The 22,888-nt window shown below is 34.0% G+C and overlaps 2 protein-coding genes and 1 long non-coding RNA gene across 3 annotated transcripts; all 3 read right to left on the reverse strand.

Moving 5' to 3' along the window:
* Positions 1-81: 81 nt before the first annotated feature.
* On the reverse strand, positions 82-2,165 carry Hou (GID complex subunit 8 homolog protein Houki). Its single transcript, XM_090107159.1, has 4 exons — positions 1,904-2,165; positions 1,585-1,781; positions 666-863; positions 82-382 (listed from the first exon to the last, which is right to left on the reverse strand). The coding sequence occupies exons 1-4, from the start codon at positions 2,163-2,165 to the stop codon at positions 206-208; spliced, it is 834 nt and encodes a 277-aa protein (XP_089963285.1). The 3' UTR covers positions 82-205.
* Positions 2,166-2,987: 822 nt separating this feature from the next.
* LOC149904341 (uncharacterized) lies at positions 2,988-3,839 on the reverse strand. The gene is made up of 2 exons (XR_016457227.1): positions 3,546-3,839; positions 2,988-3,214 (listed from the first exon to the last, which is right to left on the reverse strand). It is a non-coding gene; the product is annotated as an uncharacterized LOC149904341 (long non-coding RNA).
* Positions 3,840-11,672: 7,833 nt separating this feature from the next.
* On the reverse strand, positions 11,673-20,580 carry LOC149904342 (akirin-like). The gene is made up of 5 exons (XM_090106774.1): positions 20,134-20,580; positions 15,319-15,494; positions 13,982-14,107; positions 13,361-13,445; positions 11,673-12,642 (listed from the first exon to the last, which is right to left on the reverse strand). Exons 1-5 carry the CDS (start codon positions 20,303-20,305, stop codon positions 12,632-12,634), a joined length of 570 nt encoding a protein of 189 aa, XP_089962900.1. The 5' UTR covers positions 20,306-20,580; the 3' UTR covers positions 11,673-12,631.
* Between the last annotated feature and the right edge of the window lie 2,308 nt (positions 20,581-22,888).

Here is a 22,888-nt window from a genome sequence, read left to right on the forward strand (position 1 = left end):
AAATAATAATTAGTATTATGAATTCCTATAATATTTTTAACTCAAAAAGGAAAAAAAATGTGGGCACAAATAAAAAACTCATTCATAATTATTGTGATCTCTTTATTATATTAAATGTTACGACATACAACTTGTATAAGTTTATTCTCGGTGATCTTACTATTAAAATCTTATTAGCTATACCCCAAACTTATTCTATAGAGTCTCATTTTGGCTGCTCTATAGTTGCATTAGCCAGATCTGTCATTTTTGGGTATTTAACATTGTGCTTGTCAAGTTCGCTTTGAGACCAAAGAATCATTCTTAAGAGACTGCACAGTTTGGGGTTTGTGTACTCTTGATTTTCCATTTTTAGTATTGCTGCATTTAGTTCACTGGCAATCTGTGGAAGTATTAAAAAAACAAGTAAATACAATGTTTTAATTCAGTTAAAATTTTCAGTGTGTAAAATATGGCAAAACCTTAATTGCAATTTTAGCACTTTAATTTCAAATAACTTAATTTTGCATCATAATATTTGATACAACACAAATTATTAACATCCAGAAAATACATCTTATCAACTTTTAATGATTAAACATTTTGGGTGATGTAAGGTGAGCTTGTTACATTAATAGTACCTCAGTCTCCTTGAAAATAATAATCAGTAACACAAAGAATCTTACTTTTTGACTATGAGAAGGAAGCAGAAGGTCAGCAAAGGGAGATGCGTGTGGATCAGGGAAGGCCAATAGAGCCAGTGACCTCTCTAACTCAGTGAGGGCATTGCGGTCATTTGCTCCAGCCTCCGCAAGTGTTGCACTAGCAAAGGCTAATGCTTCTTCAGCCCGACCAGCTCTTATTAGTTCTAATAATTGCAGTTGCTGAAAAAATGTTAACATGAAACTAGAAAAGTTATGAAATACAATTTTGACCTTGGTAATTGTGTACTTATATACAGTAAAAGTTCCTTATTCGCGGGTAATAGGTTCCGTAAATGTGCCGCGAATAGAGAAACCGTGAATAAGGAATGGTAATTTGTATGGGGTTATAGGGAATACGTTCTTAGGTGACGAAATAAAAAAGCAAATACATGAAGAAAAGAAACCAGTTTAATTTAAGTTTTTGACCAAACATATTTATTAATTACCATTTAATTAGGTTATTATCTTCAGGTTTAGGCAATGGCTTGTCACTTTTTACTCGTTTTTCATTTTTTTTAGTCTACATTATAAATACGTAGTTGTAGTTCAAGCGTTTACCAAGAATAACGAATGGTTTTTATTTAGGTAAATACTTATATGTATGTACCGATGTACCGATTAGGCCGCGAATACAGGATTTAGGTCGCATTTTTTCAATCCGCAAATAGTGAAACCGCGAATGAAGGTAGCGCGAATAAGGAGCTTTTGCTGTAATTAAAAAAAGCTATTACTAGCGATAAACTTAACACTACAACTTTATCAGTTATTCCATATGATAAAAGAAAGTTTATGACATTCAATGAATTCATAATATTTGAATTTTTCTTTGTTATCACACATTTTCATGGATTCCTTTTAAATATAATATTATATAAAAAAAGCTGTGGATTCTAACACAAACCTGTAGGTGAAAATAAAGATATCGATCGTTATCCAGTAGCTCTGGATGTAAAGCATTGACCATGGCGATGGCTTCAGAAATACGCCCACCTTGTACTGCTTCCCTTATCATTATTCTTTCATCTAGAGAGCTGCATAGTGCAGGCTCCTGTAAACCTGCCTCTTGTTGAAATTTTAGGGCAGCTTCTTTGAAACCCTCTGAACAATAGAATGAAAACGTATTAAAATTATAGCATAACAAAGGTGCGTTACTTAATCTGATTATATTCAGGATGTTCTTGATAATAATCACAGTCGAATATACATTAAGTGGATGTTACCTGTAACTAAATAATTCATAATCAACATATTCATATCCGTTCTCGATATTTGCAAGTCGTCGGATTTTGTACGATCGTAGTATTTGCGTTCAGGTTTATCGTTCCCATTGGTTGCAGCAGTTTCAAAACTCATAATGTAATTTATAGAGACAAGGTTGAAATAGCCCGAATAAAACCAAATCGAAATTAAGTGATCAATGAATAACAATAAAGAATTGAGTAAAATATTGACGTATTTCGAAAGAAAACACAACAATGACATTAGTATTCAAAATGTCGCTGTCATTTTGTTAATGTCAGATTATTTTACGCTACGTTCCATCACACGTTACAAATGTTGTTATGTACTAAATTATTACCACACTAGCGGTCCGCCCCGGCTTCGCCCGTGGTACCTACATGTTTACGTTTTTTTCATAAGAACCATCCTCTTACTTCAAGAAATAGATTCCGCAGCGCACGCGATGACAGAATTTTTATTATCCTCGTAACGCCCAGGCTATTTTTACCAAACATTGGCTTGCAGCCCAAGTACCTTTTAAAAGGTTCACATGGTGCGGACCCGGAGGTGATGAAATCTAAAAAATGTGCCTTATTATTTCCGTATGAGCGTGGGATTTTTTCTGCATGTAAATGTATGTCAGTGGAAGGTTTTGAGACACTAAATAACCCCAAATTCGTTATTCTTTATTTAGGCATATGGGCTTTAATGTATTACAAAACCCGATTTCGCAAAATTCGTATTTTTTAAATTATTGATTAGCGGTAGACAATATAGGGTTTATTTTATATTACAAAAAACAATGAACATAAATATTTGGATTAATACATGTCTTCCAAAATTTTAATGACCAAAAAGATATCTCACACTAACAATCTGAGAAAAAAATATCAATTTTTGAACAATATGATCATTATTTTCTGTACTTATTATTTTTAAAGGCTAGTTTATCACGTGTTTTAGGATTTCTATCAGAAGAAATCCACTTCCAACAGATGACAGAAGCAAAAATTAGCAAGTTTCTAAATTGGACCCAAAAACACTATATAATAGCAACCCATATACCTTTTAAAATCAGAATGATAGTAGGTAAATTGATATATTTCTATAGAAATTTAAAATAATTTCGCAAATAAGAGTTGGTTTTTAATAAAAAAATATTATTTTCAGATTCTTCAGAACTGGAAGAGCTTTCTTGGTTTTGGTTTATATGTTGTAATCCTCATCTCCAAATAGTTCATACTCTTCTATATCTGACTGATTTAATACTTCTAAAGCTTCTTCGATTTGCTCATCTCTCATTGGGTTACCTGAAAAGGATAGGTACTAAAATATTCTGTAACAGACTAAATAATTTACTTTATATTATGAATGAGAAAACGGTCTAAATCATAAGTTTCAAAGGCAAATCAAATTGATTAGTGGTTTATTCCCTTATACCTTTTAAAATCCAATAATATGTTAATACTCTTATACCTTCTAAAAGGTATCCAGATTTTACGAGGTTATTTTACACGCATATTCTTTATTTTCGCGTAAATCTAAATGTAATTATAATATTTACTTATTTGTCAACAAGCAGAGTAAGATACTCTCAGTTAAAAACCTAAGATTGCATCAATAATCATGGATTGAACTTACCACGTCCTCTAGTCAGTCAAGATGGCCAGACTTTTCGCCGGAAATTACATATATTTTATTTTTCTATTGGCACTATTGCTTAACCATAGACAAAAACATACTTTCCAGTAGCCGGATAAAAAACAGTAATTAGATTTGGCGCGTAATTTAAAATGTTACGGCGTTTTCAAATCAGATACTGTCAGATACCTTTAAAAAGGTACCGTGGGCGTTTATGTCATAAAGTTGGATAACAGCTTGGGCCGGTACCACTATCGAGCTGCATGCCTTTTAATAGGTATCTGGGCGTTACGAGGTTATGGAATTTTTTACACCTTGAGTTACTTTATTGCATTTTTGGTAAAGATCTCTAATTTTGTTTGAAAATGCAATATAGCCTATGTTGCTCAGTAAAGATGCAGCTTTCTAATGGTGAAAGAATTTTTGAAATCGGTTACATCTCAAAAACGGTAGCTCCTGTTGTATCAATACTTTTTTTTCTTAGAGCTACCCACTGATACCTTTTTTAAAGAGAATTTTGAGATAAGTTTGAGATCTATAATAATAAAAATCTTAATCTTAATCTTATCTTTATACTATTATAAAGGCGAAAGTTTGTTTGGATGTATGGATGTATGGATGTTTGTTACTCTTTCACGTAAAAACTACTGAACCGATTACAATGAAATTTAGCACACATATAGAGGGTAACTTGGATTAACACATAGGATAGGTTTTATCCCGGAAATCCCACGGGAACGGGAACCATGTGGGTTTTCCTTTGAAAACGCGGGCGAAGCCGCGGGCGGAAAGCTAGTAATTAATAAAACTTCACTCTTCTTGTTTGGCTTTATTTGACCGGGGTAATACTAGGCATAGCAAACGATTCGTTTCAAAATCAAAATCTTGATCCTGACTGATTTTGAATATATTTGTTCTAAACCAACTAACTACAACGCCGACATCATATTTAATTAATATAATAATTTGCAGATTCAAATAAAGTTGTTTAGTAAGGTTTATTTTATTTGGGTTCCGTACCCAAACTCTAAAGGGTACAAAATAGAACCCTATTACTGCGCTATCTATTGCTGATTCTGCTGACTGCCACGGGTTAGGACTTAGGACACAGATATATAAACATTTTGGATGTCTGTGGGTTAGGAATAATTATTGTATTTCAGCTATCTTAATAAATAATCTATTTGAAATGCTTATAGATGATTTTCCGCATAAACAAGAAATAGGTATCAAAAACATGACAGGTACAGAACACTACTGAGTGACTACACTAACACTACAGTGTATTTTTGCCATTTTTATAGAAAACTAGCTGTCTTACGTGGTTTCCCCGGCCGTTGAACCATCGGTATTTGTATTTACAGCTTATGTACTTACAGAATATAAGCACAGACTAATAATAATATACTATGTATACAAATACATATAAGCTATGTAACTGCCATGTTACAAATCCGTTCAGTGGTTTTCGTTGTCCAAAAGCAAGAAAAACATACATCTTTATCCTCACAAATTTTCACGTTCATAAAATTAATGAGACTGTCGGGTTATTTTTGTTGTCTTGTGCTAATCCGGACTATAATCTATCTCTGTTACCAGATTTCATATCAATGAAATGCCGATTCTTAAGCGCATCACACACGGTGAAGATAATGTAAAATATATATTATCTGTGAAGTATAAACATAGATAATAAATAGTTTTCATTTCATATATTATCTGTTGTCACTTTGATTCTTTGACACTTGTACGATTGCGCCATTATTCATTGTTCGTTGTCCAATAAAACCGCTCATCATATTTTCTCGGACCTTTTATTTAACAATCACTACGTTGCATGGTGTCAGAAGCGGTTGTAAAGTATGTAATAAGAAAATATATGAGAAAGCTGTGAAATGACGACATCCGACGCAGTGGCTGGAATAAAGCCGCCAGCTAACCTACAATTAATTGACGCCGACAAGTCAACGTGTTGGACAAGGTGGGTGCAACAATTTGACTGGTATGCCACAGCAATACAATTAGACAAAAAACCAGCCGCAATCCAGGCAGCAACTTTTATGGCGGTCATAGGCCCAGACGCCATCGAAATATTTAACAGTTTTAACCTTGTCGACGCGGAAAAAAATGATATTGAAATCATTAAAAATAAATTCAAAGAATATTTCGCGCCGAAAAAGAACATATCTTTTGAACGATATGTATTCTTTAAGATCGAACAAAACGAGGACGAAGTATTTAATGAATTTTTAATCAAAATAAAAACTCAAGCAAGTAAATGCGAATTTAACAACTTACTGGATGAAATGATAAAGGATAAAATCGTTTTTGGAATTAGATCAAATCAGGTTAGAGAAAAATTACTAACGGAAGAAAATTTGGACTTGACAAAAGCAATAACGATCTGCAAAACTAGTGAACAAGCATCTAAACAATTAGATGAATTTGATAGTAAAAATAAAGTTTTTGCTGTGAAAAATAAAAGATCTAACGAAAACAAGACTTTTGACTGCCGAAGATGTGGTACTAACCATAAAAGTAGAGAGTGCCCAGCTTTTAACAAATCTTGTACCAAATGTTCCAAACAGGGTCATTTTGCTAATATGTGTCGCACAAAAATGAAACATAATAATTACAAACAGAAAAATAGAGTAAACGCAGTAGAAGAAAGCTCTCAATCCGAAGATGAAGTGTACATATCCGCTATAAGGTCTGGAGAAAAGAAAAACTGGACAGAAAAATTACAAGTTGGCAATTTAAGGATTACAGTCAAACTAGACACAGGAGCAGAGTGCAATGTGTTACCAAGACACTTGATGAACAAAACAAAGGCAATTTTGAAACCAAGCCGAACAAAAAATTTAATAAGCTACACAGAAGACAAGATGGCAGTTCTAGGTGAAACAGAGCTACTATGTAAATTAAAGAATGAAGAAACAAAAATAATATTCAAAGTAGTTGAAGAAAAAGTTTCTCCAATCCTAGGACTTGAGACCTGTGAAAAATTAGGACTTGTCGCAAGAGTCAAAACATTGAAGGTGAGCCAATATACTGATAATATATTTGAAGGATTAGGCTGTTATAAAGATTATGTGTATGATATTGACCTAATTGAGAACCCAAAGCTTGAGATTAAACCGTCAAGAAGAGTACCCCATGCTATAAGAGCCGAAGTTAAGCAAGAACTTGACAGGATGGTAAAGTTAGATGTCATAAAACCAGAAACGGAGCCAACTCCTGCTGTGAGTCCTATGGTAGTTGTCAGACAAAAGGACAAAATAAGAATCTGTATAGATCCATCAGATGTCAATAAAAATATCCTCAGACGTCATTTTCCACTCACAACTATAGAAGAAATTTCAGCTGATATTCAAGGTTCTAAATTCTTTGCATTATTAGACTGCACAAAGGGGTTCTGGCAAATTAGACTATCAGAAAGAACACAAAAAATATTAACATTCGCTACCCCATGGGGAAGATATTCTTTCAAGAGACTTCCATTTGGAGTTTCATCAGCACCAGAAATATTCCAAGAAATATTAACAAATCTACTCAGTAATATAAAAAATGTGAGAGTATCGATCGATGATATTTTTATACATGCAAAAACTAAAGAAGAACTACGCAAAACTGTTGACAAAGTCATTGAAATATTAAAGAAATCTGGCTTCAAACTTAACAAAGACAAGTGCATCTTTGAAGCAACCAAGATAAAATTTCTGGGACACATTATTTCAGCTAAAGGTTTAGAAGCAGACCCAGGCAAAGTAGAAGCTATTCAGGCAATGAAAAAACCTACAAATAAAACCGAGTTACAGAGACTGTTAGGAATGATTACATATCTCAATAAATTTATCCCTAACATGTCGGATTTGACAAATCCACTTAGAGACCTGTTACACAAGAATACAAGCTTTACATGGGAAATTCATCATGAAAAAGCTCTTGATAAAATAAAACAAGTGCTTCAAAATCCCCCAGTATTGAGACTATATGATGTCAACAAACCTGTAACATTGTCTGTAGATGCAAGCTCAAAAAATCTCGGAGCTGCACTTCTCCAAGAAGGACAACCAGTAGCCTATGGAGCAAGAGCATTGACCAAATCTGAACAGAATTATCCACAGATAGAAAAAGAAGCGCTCGCCATACTGTTTGGATGTAAGAAATTTCATGAATATGTTTATGGTAAACAACTGACAGTAGAATCCGACCATAAACCACTAGAGACAATATTTAAGAAAAACATACAATCAGCCCCCGCAAGACTTCAACGAATAATGTTTAACTTAGCACCATACTCACCCAAGGTATTATTCAAAAAGGGAACTGAAATTCCATTAGCAGACTTCCTTAGTCGAGACTGTGATGCGTCTAACTTGAGATATGATCCAGAAGAAAACTTAAAAATCGCAGTTATACTACCTATGTCTCTAGATGCTAAAGAAGAATTAATTAAGGCTACTAAAGAAGATCAACATTTACAGTTACTAATGAAGACTATAAAGCAAGGATTTCCTGAAACCATGAAAGAACTACCTACAGAACTACAACACTATTTTAACTTTAAAGAAGAATTGAGCTATCTGAAAGGAATTATATTCAAAGGTGATAAGATTGTTGTTCCGGCATCACAAATCCCTAAAATGTTAAAAAATATTCATCAAGGACATCTTGGTATACACAGCTGTTTGAGAAGAGCTCGACAATTTCTTTATTGGAAAGGACAATATAATGATATCATAAAGCTAGTTAAAGGGTGCACCGTCTGCGAACAAACACAAAGAGATAACATTAAAGACACAGTCTTAGTTAAAAAGCTTCCTACACTTCCATGGCAAATAATTGCTTCAGATTTATTTGAATTAAAAGGAAAAACTTACCTTGTTATATGTGACAGCTACTCTGGATATATTGATTTTCAAGAGCTAAAAAGCCAGTCGTCATATGAAGTGATTGAACAACTTAAAAGATGGTTTTCTACCCATGGTATACCAGAAGAGTTACAAACTGACAATGGAACACAATATATGTCTAGAGAATTTAAGACCTTTCAAAAAGAATGGAGATTTAACCATGTCACATCTAGTCCACATCACCATCAAGGTAATGGACTTGCTGAAAGAGCAGTTCAAACAGCAAAAAACATACTAAAAAAATGCAGCATTGACAAGTCAGACGTGCAGCTTGCGTTACTGAACTGGAGAAATACACCTAGAAATGACCTATTAGGCTCACCTAACCAACGACTTTTCAGCAGAATTACAAGATCACCAATACCTGTAAGTGACAAATATTTAAAACCAAAAATCATACAAGGAGTCACAACTGAACTACAGACATTAAGAGAGAAACAGGCCAATTACAGTAATAAACATACTACAAGACCAGTAAATTTGGAAATTAATGATAAAATCAGACACAAGGTAGCTCACCAACACTGGGAAGGGGCGAGAGTAATAGAGAAGCCCAAAAATCTACCAAGATCTGTTATTATACAAACAGATAAAGGACAAATTTTACGAAGAAACTTAAGTCATTTGCACAAGACACAAGCTGATATTCCCAGCAACAGAATAGCTGTACCTGAAACTAAATACACAGAAGAACCAGTAGTACAACAGATGCCAGCTCAAACTCAATCACCGGGTGTTCCTGCAACAACCCCAACAACTACACATCCATCAGAGATGCGAGAGATGCTTAGCTCTAATAATACACAGAGTTCTAATATGGTGACACAACCAGCGACTGCACCACAAGTCTCAAGATATGGTAGACCTATAAAACCTATTAATAAACTCAATCTCTAATATTGTTAAAAAACAATAAGTACTGTAGTACTATTTCATGTATCTTAATCATTAACATTAAGTATCAGTTAATTATAACTTGTTTACTATAATTTTATAAGAACTTGTTCAGTAATCATTTACATTAACATTGTTAATTAGAACTGAATGCTTTGCCATGTATCTTGTTATATAATCATATGATAGATATAATTTTTTAATTACTGGATAAGTAAAAATAAAGAAATTTAATACTTTAAATAAAAATGTTCATTCATAGTGTATACATATATTTAAAAAAAAAAAAAAAAAAAAAAAAAAGTTTGGTTTGTTATGGTTGTTTAGTTTGTTTACAAAGAAAGGGAGATGTGAAGTATAAACATAGATAATAAATAGTTTTCATTTCATATATTATCTGTTGTCACTTTGATTCTTTGACACTTGTACGATTGCGCCATTATTCATTGTTCGTTGTCCAATAAAACCGCTCATCATATTTTCTCGGACCTTTTATTTAACAATCACTACGTTGCATTATCAGAGCATATTTCCGATTATCGCTCGCCATACAAATCCTATGAGCCATAACACACGATGAAAATAATATATATTTTACCTTAAATATCTTATGATACCAAGCGATAAGCCATCTATAGGCCGGGAGATACTGACACAAAATTTTGGGTCATTTGTAACAGGATGGCGGTTCTACAGGGGTCCGCAAAGACAAAAAGAAAAATGATGGTCAGAACGCTGATACCGGATACCTTAAGATACTGTAATATTTTATATTAGAGAATCTTAACATAAAATATTATAGTATCTTCACCGTGTGTGAAGCGCATTACACACTATCTTTATAATAATAGCTATGCCGCGAGCATAGCAAGTATTTCCATTGTTTCTGTGTTAACCTGTTACATAGCAAGTCACTGCCAAGTAGTTTTCATCAGGCCTAAACTTTTACGTTTATAATATTAGTGAAAGAGTCCTTGTCTGCTATATTATATTGTTATATCTCATCTCAAATATTATTTTTTTCACTAAAAATAACAATGAATCTATCAGTAGATTTGTTACGGCTAAAGGTAGGTGAGAACATAAACTTAAGATTAGCCGGCTAAACTTAGGTTTATTTTCGACGAGGTGTTAATGTTAGTTTGTTCTATCTTTAGCCGGCTAAACTTAAGTGTAACCGCAGGCCCGTGGCTAAAAATGTCGGGGTGGGTAGATTTGGTTACTATCATGGACGTATAAAAAAAGACGGACGGTATATCGCCTAAACATTGAGTGAAGCCTAGTAATGGCGGCGAAACATCCATGTGTGTGTGCCATGTTGCCATGGCAACAGCTGTCCTGATGACAATGGCGGCTGTATTTTTTTCTATAAATTTTGCCGTAATAATTTTGTCATTAAAACATAAAATAAATAACTTGCTTCCCTGTGGAATGTAATCCCTTGTGTTTTGTTATTTAAAATTGTACTGTTGCGACACCATTTAACCACGCAAGACGGCATTTTAAATATTTTTTGTGAAACAGTGACGCAGTTAATCAGTCAGTAGTTCACGACGTAATGGCGGCCGACTAGCTTACTATGGTGAGAGTGTGTGCGTGTTTATTGTCTTTACACGATCGCTAGCTTACTATGGTGGCTTCACGTTGTTTGTTCGTAATACGGCGTCCGTCTTTTTTTATACGTCCATGGTTACTATAATACATGTAAGGAACAGGGCGAGTGTTTTCTGGCACTTCGCCGGCTGCTGCCGCAGCACGCTCGCTGCGCTCGCTCGGCTCGTGCGGGTCTTAAGAGTTCTAACCTAACCTAACCTAGCCACCAGCTTTCTGCCCTGAGTCGGGGTGGGTAGATTTGGTTACTATAATACATGTAAGGAACAGGGCGAGTGTTTTCTGGCACTGTGCGGGCCCCTCAAGCCCTCCACCGGCCCGGCGCTAACCAAATCTACCCACCCCGACATTTTTAGCCACGGGCCTGCGGTTACACTTAAGTTTAGCCGGCTAAAGATAGAACAAACTAACATTAACACCTCGTCGAAAATAAACCTAAGTTTAGCCGGCTAATCTTAAGTTTATGTTCTCACCTACCTTTAGCCGTGACAGATTCATTGTTATTTCTTGACTATTATTTATAAAATAACAAAAAGTATTATACAAAATATTTTTTATTTGATGTTCATAAAATATGCTTTCTATATCATATTATGATTGCAGAAAATATAGTGTGTATGTATAATTTGTCTTTCATGGTTTGAACTCTGAAGCAATTTATTATTGATAAAATGTAAGGAAAGTGGGGAAAAGAAATGAAAAACTATTTATTGGTGTTTAGCTAGTTTATTTTTCAGTTCTTAAACGCCAATAACCTACTAATAATGAGCGGATAATACAATTTAAAAAAGACCTATCCTAATTTTTTATTGAATATGCGTGGTAACAAATTAAATCCTGCTCGTATTCAATAAAATGTTACTAACTAAACAATAATATAAAAGAACCCCAATAATGTTACTTTGTAGTGCGTTTCTTACCAGCATCGTCACGTAAATTACATTATCGAGAAATAACTTATATAAATAAAGCTAAATTCAAATAATCTATAAGCCTTTGTATCAAGGAAAAGTTAAAAATAACGCATTATTTTAGAACTTTAATAATTCGAATGCATTTGACACCCGACTGGGTGAGATGGTGAATAATACAATCATATGCTTGATTAAAAAAAAAGACATTATAATTTATAACTACAACTATATTTCGACAACACTAAAGAGTAAATTAAAAGTAATTATACAAATCAAAATTATGGCTAACTAATTAAACATTTCAGTGTATGAATAAGATGAATTTATTAGGCACTCTGTGTGAATTTTGTGTAAGTCTATTTTCGCATTATTAATTAAAGAAATCTCCGTCTACCCCTGTTTTAAACAATCCAAATATCCACGAGTTCGTCAGTCTATGAACACAATTATGCAGCAAATCTTACCTAAAGCATTATAAGCTAATTTATGTTTATGTGGCATGAATTTAGCGGCGGAACTTAGCTGAGTGAGGTCGGAACGGAAAGGAGCTTGTACAAACGAAAAGGGAGTAAGTTTATTGTAATACTGTATATTAATGGCTAGTGTTGTGATCACAGTAAAGTTCCGCTCGCAATCACAATCAATGTCTTGAATCATTAGGATAATCCCGCATATAATATTCACATATACCAAAATATGTTTGTCTTGATATATCTGCAGATCCGCGCCATGTGCTGACCCTTTGTTTCTATTAGGAGAGATCTGGAACAAATCATGTTTTTATTATTTTATGTAAGCTACATACATTTTGGTAAGCTTTAATTATCTCATAAATAGAGAGAATGAATTTTTTGAGCAATGGCCAAAAAATATTTCATAACAACTATTATTAACTATCACATATCCATTATCCATCCTCTGAAGGCCTCAATGGATATTTATTGGTTGATGTAATAAGAGCAAAAATGCAAGACCAGAATGAAAGAGATAGCAACAACACCACACACACAGTGCAACCGAGAATCAAAAGATCGCAGTGTGGCAACGTCGCACGGACTACGCTGTTGCGTGTAGCACTTGTTTTTGCAATATTTTTTCAAAGGAATAAATATAAAGGTATGTGCGCGTGTACACACCACAGGTAAATAGTTGCTTTGCTGACAGGGAATCCTTTTAGCCACCATGGCTATCTTTTTTTTCTGTTCTGTGTGTTAGATTATCCTACTACTATTATAAAGGCGAATGTTTGTAAGTATGGATGTTTGTTACTCTTTCACGTAAAAACTACTGAACCGATTACAATGAAATTTAGCACACATATAGAGGGTAACTTGGATTAACACATAGGATAGGTTTTATCCCGGAAATACCACGGGAACGGGAACTATGCGAGTTTTTCTTTGAAGCCGCGGGCGGAAATCTAGTTAAGAATTATATTTAACATGTTGGCAAATAAAACGTGTTCTATTTGTATACTGACAGCTAGGCACGAGGTCCTGGTGCATGTGGTGCTCGGCGTCCATCCCGAGCGGCATGCACGTGGCGGGCGGCGGCCGGCGTTGCACCTGCAACATTTTAATGAGTTTTATGTAAAAAAGTGTATAAATATTTGAAAAAAAATAAAATCGAGTGCTTATATTTTTCAAGTCGACTCCTAGTATCTATACTAATATTATAAAGCGAGAGAAGAGAGCGAAGAGTACAAACTCTTCACTCTCTTCTGTTCACAGAAACAGTTGTTCCGATTTGAAAATTTCTTTCAGTGTTCGATAGCCCATTTATCGAGGAAGGCTCTAGACTATATATCATTACGTCAAGACCAACAGGAGCGGAGCCACGCGGGTGAAACCACGAAGCTAGTAAAATGTAATGCTTGTTTGTGTGGTGTTTCTCAATGTTAGCCAGAAGGGCTTCTACATTTGAAGGCGGACGCGGGGGTGAACTGAAGGTTCACGGTGGTAGCGACATGCGGGCGGGCGTCCCCCCCCACGGGGATCTCGAACCTCGGCTTGAGCTGTCGCTTGAGTGGAGGAGGCCGGAAGGGCCCTAATCGGACGGGGAAATGTATATAATAATATGTAATGTATATAATAATGCGTACCTGGTCAATGTTGAAACGCACGAACGCCTCGTACTGCTCGGCGAGCTTGTTGCTGAGCGCCGACTCGTACTCCGCGCGGAGAGCCGCCTCCTGCTCGCGGAGCATGCGCTCGCAGATCAGACGCACCTACACCAATTGTACAAACAATTTAAATAAAAAAAGACGGGTTGCACTCCGGGAGTGCCGGCAGAAGTGAAAACTTGATTATTAACGTTGAGCATGTTTGATATTTTGGAATGGTATCCGTCTTACGCTTTTTCGATCAGGTCACGTGTCCTGACGCGAGTTTAAGATTTTATACCCATTACAGAAAAACTCACTAAAAAGTGCTCAACGCCACTAAAGAAGTTTTCACTTCAAAATTCGAATGTTAAAATCAATGTAATGTTGATAGTCTGTTAGTCTGTTTGAGTGTTAATTAATAAATTACAATTTGAAGAAAAAGACGAAGTACATATTATATATTTATTTGGTATAGACATTTATTCACTTATTTATATTTATACATTTATTCATTAATTATTCACAAACAATAACTCACACACAAAAAAAAATATGAAAAACACAGAACATTCCAACATTGCAATAAGTAAAACTATAACCAAAGATGCGTAAATAATTTCAGGTATCAATTAATAAAAAATAAAGTTGCTATTATGTGCAATGGCTGTGAAATGATCCAGACTCAGCATATGTCATATATCAGCTGACCCATAACGCTGTTGATGCTGAAATACTTTCATTTATTTTAGTTGTGCAAACAGTTTCCGATATCCTACAGTTCTTGGTAGGCTTCAGTCTGCTAGTAACATGACAAGTTCTAAAAGGCACCATCTATAGAAGAGCACTTCATCTTCGGACACATCTTAGAGGCCATCAATAGGCGAGATTGTGGTCAAGTGCATCCTAATTGCAAAATAAACAAAAAAACCGGCCAAGTGCGAGTCGGACTCGCGCACGAAGGGTTTCGTACTATGGGGACCCTTCCTTAATATATACTTTTTAATTTTTAGTATTTGTTGTTATAGCGGCAATGGAAATACATCTTTTGTGAAAATTTCAGCTTCCTAGCTATCAAGTTTACGATAGCAGACAGACAGACAACGAAGTCTCAGTAAAAGGGTCCCAAGTTTACCGAACCCCAAGAAGGCATATCATCCACACACCTAGTATTTTCTTATGTTTGATTTTACGCGAGTATTATACATTTAGAAATTAAAGACTTTTTAACGGATTTTAAACGCGATTTATTCATTCATTATTTTCCCGACGTTTCGAACACTTTACAGCGAGCGTGGTCACGGGGAGACTGTCTGTCTCTTTCTAAATCCACCCACCTGTTTGAAAGTGAATAGCGCGCGGTGGTGCGCCCTCTGCGCTTGGTCGCGGTGCGGCGGCGACGCGTCCCCCTCGCTGCCGCTGGACGACGAGCACGGGCCGCCCGTCGCCACGCGCAGCTGCTTGCGCCGCTGCAGCCGCTTGATCTCGTCGCAGATCTCTTGTGCCATGCGCTCTGCGGACCGCGGCCACACACATGTTAGCAACTTTTATGTAAATACATACTAGATTTCCGCCCGCGTTTTCAGAGTAAAACCTAATTCCCATTCCCGTTCCCGTGGGATTTCCGGGATAAAATCTATATGTTAATGGATTTAACTTGGAAGTTACCCTATATATGTGTGCTAAATATCATTGTAATCGGTTCAGTAGTTTTTGCGTGAAAGAGTAACAAACACACACACATCATAATATTAGTAGGACAATGTAAACTGAGTTTAACGATTAACTGTTATGAAGTAGCAGTGTGCACAATTGAGTTTGTTTGCAAATTGCATTTAAAGTTTCAACTAACCTATTCACAGACATTCTTTATTATACATATTTACACATTAAAAATTTATAATAAGTTTTGTTGTTTATGTAATTTTATCAGGTGTTACAAAAATTTTAAACTCCGAAACTTAAAACTACTCCAAAATAGAAATCAATCTCTTTAATTAAGTCAATCTACTGATTTAATAAAAAAAAATGTTTGCTGGGTTTCAATTTTAATAGTTGACATTGTATATAAAAATAAATTTGTATTTTAACCCATTGAGCCCCGAATGGCCCGATCGGGCCGCGACACAATAGATTTTCTATTGTGTCTGTGATTCCAGGGCCTGATGGATTGATTCAATACTAGCTTTCCGCCTGCGGCTTCGCCCGCGTTTTCAAAGAAAAACCCGTTCCCGTGGGATTTCCGGGATAAAACCTATCCTATGTGTAAATCCAAGTTACCCTCTATATGTGTGCTTAATTTCATTGTAATCGGTTCAGTAGTATTTGCGTGAAAGAGTAACAAACATCCATACATACAAACTTTCGTCTTTATAATAGTATTAGGATTAGGATAACAAGTTACTAGACCAATTTACTAGACAAAGATTTAACCAATTTCATTCATATTTTTTTAAGTGTTTATGGTATGTATGTAGTAGAGACTAGAAAGTTAAAATGAAATAAATTGTACAAAATACTTAACACATTTCCAATGTTTTCAGTTTCATTGATCAAAAAAATTCCTAACAAAGTGTGTCTATAATATATTTTGCTAAAACCATTTAAAAAGTTGGATGGCTGATATGGAATAGTTATAGCATTGATTCAATAAATCTTGAAGGATATTCACTTCTTTTATCACTATTTGTCGACGAAATTGTTTCAACTTGGGTCAACTTTTGAAGCATGTAACATAGTATTAAAGTTTGTGAAAAAAAATCTAAATATCAAAATGCAGCATTTTATAGGAGATGCATCTATTTCTATCATTCACTTTCCTTGTTTGCAATTATTCCAAGGTCAAGGAAAAATTGTATGGAAAGTTACATATTTGGGTTAATAATATCCATATTTGCTTTCATTTACAACACAAAGCAAGTGGGTGGCTAAACAGTAAATTCAGTTTGTTATAAACATGAATAAATGCATTGAATTGCACACAAATGCTTTATCAAATAATGCTATTATCAAAATCTTTGACCTGTACATAATATTATGCTCTTATTTCTTACAGAAGAGATAACAAATTAATAATTATATGTGCATGTTTAAAAAATAGCTAGAGCAACAAAATGTTTATTTTAATGTAAAATATTCATGATTTTTAGGGCATAGAACTAAATATATTAAAAATAAAAAATTAGACATGTACCTAATTGTAAATAATATAAAGTGATGAATGGACAATCCTCATTCATTGACAATTAGATCCAAATACATATTAAAATAGTTCTCAATAATTATTATCACCAATTTAACTTCACTACATAGTATAAAACAAAGTCGCTTTCTCTGTCCCTATGTATGCTTTAATCTTTAAAACTACGCAACGGATTTTGATACGGTTTTTTTTAAAGATAAAGTGATTCAAGAGGAAGGTTTTAGTATAAATATGTAATTTATTATGTTTTAGACAAAGCGGGCGAAGCCGCGGGCGGAAAGCTAGTTAATTATATTTTAAATACACTAGATCATATCAGTTTAAGAACTTAAGTTACTTCATTGATGTTATCAATTTAAGACAACCAATCATTTAGAAACTGTGAAATACTAATGATTAGATATTTAGAACACTAAATTAATAGATAAAATAAACTATAAACAAGTAAATCTGCAATGAGTTCAAGATTTATATAGTGGTTATTCCATTCCAGTTCCTAATAACTTTAAAGATATAGTTATTTCATCTAAAACATTAATAATAGACATGTTTCAAATATATTTCAAAGATTTATCTTTATGACAATCAGAGTTTAGAATGATATTTTTTGTCATCTTTGCCAGGTATGAAAACAAGAACCTTTCAATTTTATGCTTGGGTACCCATGAAGTATGAAAGCAATCTCAATATTATTAACATTAAAAGTATATGTTTATGAAATAAAGTAATTGTAATAACAAAGTACATACTTCCATGGTTTCATTATGATTGATATAATTGGAAGATTTATACCAAAACAAGCAATGTTCAGATATAATACATATAGTATTCTTTTCAAGCTTTAATTATGTGTGACAAACAATAAAAAAGCACAAAGACAAGACACTATTTCAAAATAAACTTTTTTTTTTTTTTTTTTTCTTTCTATACTGCAACTTAGCCATCTGTTTATGTAAACAATAATCTAATATGGTCTCTGATTTTCATCTGTAAATATGTTTATAGAATGAGATTTGCATCCAGTGACGCAAATCTCATCATTTGTCTGCGAATCTTATCGCAAGATCGGGTATGCTATTTCTCTTCAGGCGAGAAAATCTCACAGTGCCCCCTCCCTTCAGTTCAGCAGCTAATTTATTTATATGGTGTCCCTTTTCATCCCATTATGGGTGAAAAAAAATAAACTACAGTCAAAACCGTTTATGGCGACATCGTTTAGAACAACATACCGGATAAATTGACCAAAATCAAAGGTCCTGGCTGAATGTTATATGACCGCCTTATCGAAAACATTGGTTTTTACGACATTGTTTACTACAACATACTGCATTAAGTGACCACATTTGGTTAATATTTTCGGGGTATTATATCTGTAGAACGACCGGCTCAGCTGTATTGTAAACAATTTGAATAGGTAACTGTATCCACATCTGGCACGGTATAATAGTCAATGGCTATTATCGTAAAAGTAATCAAAGTTTAGGGTCTTTTGTAATTCTTAGAAACAAAGCACATGCATGCAGTAGCCTGAAGGCCCGCTTCATCATATCTCTTAACTCTTAAGTCAGTTTGTTACTTATCTTTACACAAGGCACACCAAAACATATTGTTGAGTTAACTGTGAAAATTGTAACATGTTGCAAAAAAGAAAACAAATCAATATCGAAGAAAAATAGCGTATTATTTCAAAGCTAGAGAAAGGATTTCCAAACGAAGACCTGGCAAAAGAATATAGTGTATCACACTCGACAATTTTAACCGTTTGGAAAGAAAGGGAGAAAATTCAAATCCGGTTGTTACAACTATCGGTTTTTACGACTCAATATGAGTAGTCCCTTCGATGTTGTTATAACAGATTTTGACTGTATTAATATTCATAATTTTGTATGATAGACTTTCAGCTATTTAAACTCTAAATTAAAGAGGAAGCTAAATTACTGTCAAAATTGTATAATCTAGTTGGTATTCAAATAACCACATAGTTAAGCGTCATGTTTGTATTAAATACCATATGGCTGTAACCACCATCTTATATTTGTTATTAAATAATTCATGTTATTGATGTTCCTTGAAAAAATCTCCACATAAAATATTTAAATTTAAGGTCGTGTAATTAATCCATCAGTCCCCGGAATCACAGACACAATAGAAAATCTATTGTGTCGTGGCCCGATCGGGGCGCTCGGTGGTCATTGAGGATTACCTTATCATGTAAATCAAAGCAAATTATATCTCAATGATGCTCCTCAGATGTCAAGATTAACTATTTTGCATCAATAAAAGAGGAAAATAATCAGTAATCAATTATTTCCATTGAAAAATCTGCATTCTATGTTTAATTTATAAGAAAATGTCACACCCTTGACTTTTATTATTATTTTCTTGATTATTATAGTGTTTGCCTCAAATTAAACTTGTAATTAAACAATATTGGAAGTAATACATTGATGAAAGAGAAAATAATCATATTTAAGAAAAGTAATATGAAATATAGAACACAAAATGAGGCTTTTGCAACTAATGCTTACAGTAGTAAAACAAATAATGCTTATTTATGTTTTATCGCTTACGACACATCGAAAACATTGTCTGCAGTCCCAATTAAGCAATACATTTTAAAGCATCACAAAAAAACTTGCAAGTATGCATGTTAGAGGGTTCCTTGAAAGTTGGTTTTTCGTATTAACACTCGTTTTCAACAAAAGGCATTCAATAATGTAAAAAAACAACAAAGTCAATACGCCCAACGGTCATCGCACATCTTCTTTCTCTCTCTAGCACGATAAAAATATTCATGATATAAAACAAAGTCGATAAATTATATAGCTAACAATTAACACAATCATACTTTGTTCATTTATTACCGATATTCATAAGATATTTAGGATAAGACTTGAGTTATGAAATTGCTAGCTTTATAAAGTATAACGTTAAACAAAAATAAACAAACCTGGAGTCAATTTTACAGGTGCACTAACGGTCTCCCCAAATAAAGAACTTCTGGGTTCAACTTTAATACCAGGGCTTGTACTCGAACTTGCAGCAAATGGAGCACATCTACGCCTCTTAGCAGGCATCTGCGCCTCCCAATCTAAATTTCTTTTCAGAGTAGCACACGCCATTTTCTTTTTACGCCCAGCAAACGTCCTTTAGAGACTTGATACGACTAAACTATTTTTGTCACAAAACAAAGAAATCTACAAAAATATGGTTATATACTAACAAAAAACAACACCAAAAATTTAAAATAATTAGTACTAATACAATATCATGGAGGATTTTACTAAATATTTGAGATTATTTATCGTATCTCCGCTCTCTTACTTCCAAATCCCAAACCCGACTTGAAGTCAGTCGGTGACTTTTCGATTGCTGTGCAATTTTGACAATTTTATTGTTTTACCAGTCTACCAACATTCCGAAAACTACTAATTCCGTAGAGGGAGAATGTACTAGAGATCACATCGGCGTATACCCGAACGAGATGGCGAATCCTTACGTCAATGTTGCCAACTATTACAAAAACTTTTTATCCGAAAAACTGGCAAAATATCTATAAATGTTTGGGTATTTTTTTGTAAGATAGGTTTATGAAGAAAAAGACAGATTTGAAAAGATTTTGTTATTTATTAACTTAACTAGCGACCCGCCCCGGCTTCGCACGGGTGCAATGCTGATACTAAATACACTACAGAAAAATTATGAACGTTGTATATAAAAACATAGCGGCCCGCTCCGGCTTCGCACGGGTATAAAATATATAGCCGGGCGGCTGGCCGGTACCGCGGCAAACGCTACGTCCCGCAATTTTTAAATCTATACTAATATTATAAAGAGGAAAGGTTTGTATGTATGTATGTATGTATGGTTTTCACGCATAAACTACTGGGCCGATTTTGATGAAATTTGGCACAACCTTTTATTGCGAAATATGTACCACGGGCGAAGCCGGGGCGGACCGCTAGTATATATATATATATTCACTGTTGTATTGTATTGGTTCTTTTTCCACACCACCTGTGAGGTAAGAACCTTAGGTGCGTTTTTTTTAAAGAGGTATCCCCAGTAGGCCTAGTCCTCCTTTTTGGCATGCATCAATATCTGGAATAAATCGGACATAAGGTAGTTTATATTATATCTTATTATATAATTATTATATATAATTATAATATCTATTTATATTATATAGAAAAAAATTTGGACTTTGTATGGAAATCTGTCAGCTGATTAGCGAAGTTTCCTTACAAAGTCCAATTTTTTTTTACAAATTCAGCAAAGTTGTAGAACAAAAGTTGTTCAGTTTCATGAGTAGAAGCTCCTGTCTAAATTTTTCAAATGTCTTACCTTTCACCTTGTATATCTATATCAAATGAACAATGTATTCAAGGTATTTAATTGGTTAAGTATTAATGCTGTATTGGTTAAAATCGCTTCGAAAATTAGCCATTATTTGTCGTAAAAAGTAAATGACAAAAAAAGTTATTGTCCATAAGAGATAGACATATACCATCGCGGACTTTTCTGTAGACCTTTTCAATGTGTATAATACTTAGTACATTATTTTGATAAAACTCGTAGGGTTCAGCCAGCGTTTGCAATGTAAGCGGAAAAAATGTAAATTTTTACGACATCACATTAGAAACCTCAAAAATAACAGTACTTCTCCACTATTTAATGGGTGTTATTATACATATAAACCTTCCTCTTGAATTACTCTATCTATTAAAAAAAACCGCATCAAAATCCGTTGCGTAGTTTCAAAGATTTAAGCGTACAAAGGGACATAGGGACAGAGAAAGCGACTTTGTTTTATACTATGTAGTGATGACTAATACAAACATAAAAAAAATCTTATAATTAAGAGTTAAGGATGGTGTTGAATCCTTGACCTTCAAAATTATTGACCTTTAAATAAAATTAACTTGTTATAAAAGTTGCGTACCTTGTCATCCACCTCAGACATTTTTTTTGTTGCATAGTGCATCCTAACTTTTATATATTTTCCGCAGATGGATTTAATTAAAAGTGAATAGTGACAGTCTAAAAATAATTGATTTTTAAAATGATCACTTATTCTTGAAAAAAGATTTTCATTAAGGCATCTTTTGAGACATTCTTGAGAAATAGTATGAAAATAATTTTTCTTACTCATATCTCTATTTTGACGGAAAATTTTCTCACTAAATGTACAAATGGCAACTACATCTTTACTAGGATATTGCAGTCCCCCCTTGTCTTTTTTATACAAGAAACTTTTAAATTTATCCGCAGTCAAAACTGACGTACAATCAGGACACTTAAGTTCTTTTTTCAGTTGACTTACAACAAACCCTGCGATATAAATAATAATTTGTTTCGAAAATTCGGTCAGTTTACTAGGATCACTTAAATAGTCGTGGTCATCCATAGTGCGGATAAAATCAATGTCACGTATCTCAGAATCATCAGTTTCATCTATTAGTTTAATTCTTTCTGTGGTTTTATTTATTGCAATTTCCGGTTTGGTATATGTTAGTATATTTATTTCCTGTAGAGGAATGCAATTACCTGTAGTGATGTGTTTAAGTTCACCATGGACTAGCATCCGTTTGAAAGCGGATTTAAATTGTTTGGCTGTAGGGTTATTGTTAAATCCACCTTTAGCCCTAATCGCGCTAAAGAAATACTCCAAGTGATTTTGGCTAAGCTTATACGTACACAGAAAT

This window comes from Colias eurytheme, chromosome 11 (genome assembly GCF_061535395.1).
Source record: "Colias eurytheme isolate Ceu_HAF_F1 chromosome 11, ilColEury1 Martin Lab GWU primary, whole genome shotgun sequence".
Taxonomy (NCBI): Eukaryota; Metazoa; Arthropoda; class Insecta; order Lepidoptera; family Pieridae; genus Colias; species Colias eurytheme.

Excerpts from the sequence above, each read along its gene's own strand:
- Hou (XM_090107159.1), bottom strand. The coding sequence starts at position 2,165 with ATGTCATTGTTGTGTTTTCTTTCGAAATACGTCAATATTTTACTCAAT. Across the intron at positions 1,782-1,903 it reads TATGAATTATTTAGTTACAG|AGGGTTTCAAAGAAGCTGCC; the intron begins GTAACATCCACT and ends TCTATTGTTCAG. Across the intron at positions 383-665 it reads TTCCTTCTCATAGTCAAAAA|ATTGCCAGTGAACTAAATGC; the intron begins GTAAGATTCTTT and ends ATACTTCCACAG.
- LOC149904342 (XM_090106774.1), bottom strand. The coding sequence starts at position 20,305 with ATGGCGTGTGCTACTCTGAAAAGAAATTTAGATTGGGAGGCGCAGATG. Across the intron at positions 14,108-15,318 it reads CGCTATTCACTTTCAAACAG|GTGCGTCTGATCTGCGAGCG; the intron begins GTGGGTGGATTT and ends CAATTGGTGTAG. Across the intron at positions 13,446-13,981 it reads TGCGTTTCAACATTGACCAG|GTGCAACGCCGGCCGCCGCC; the intron begins GTACGCATTATT and ends AAAATGTTGCAG.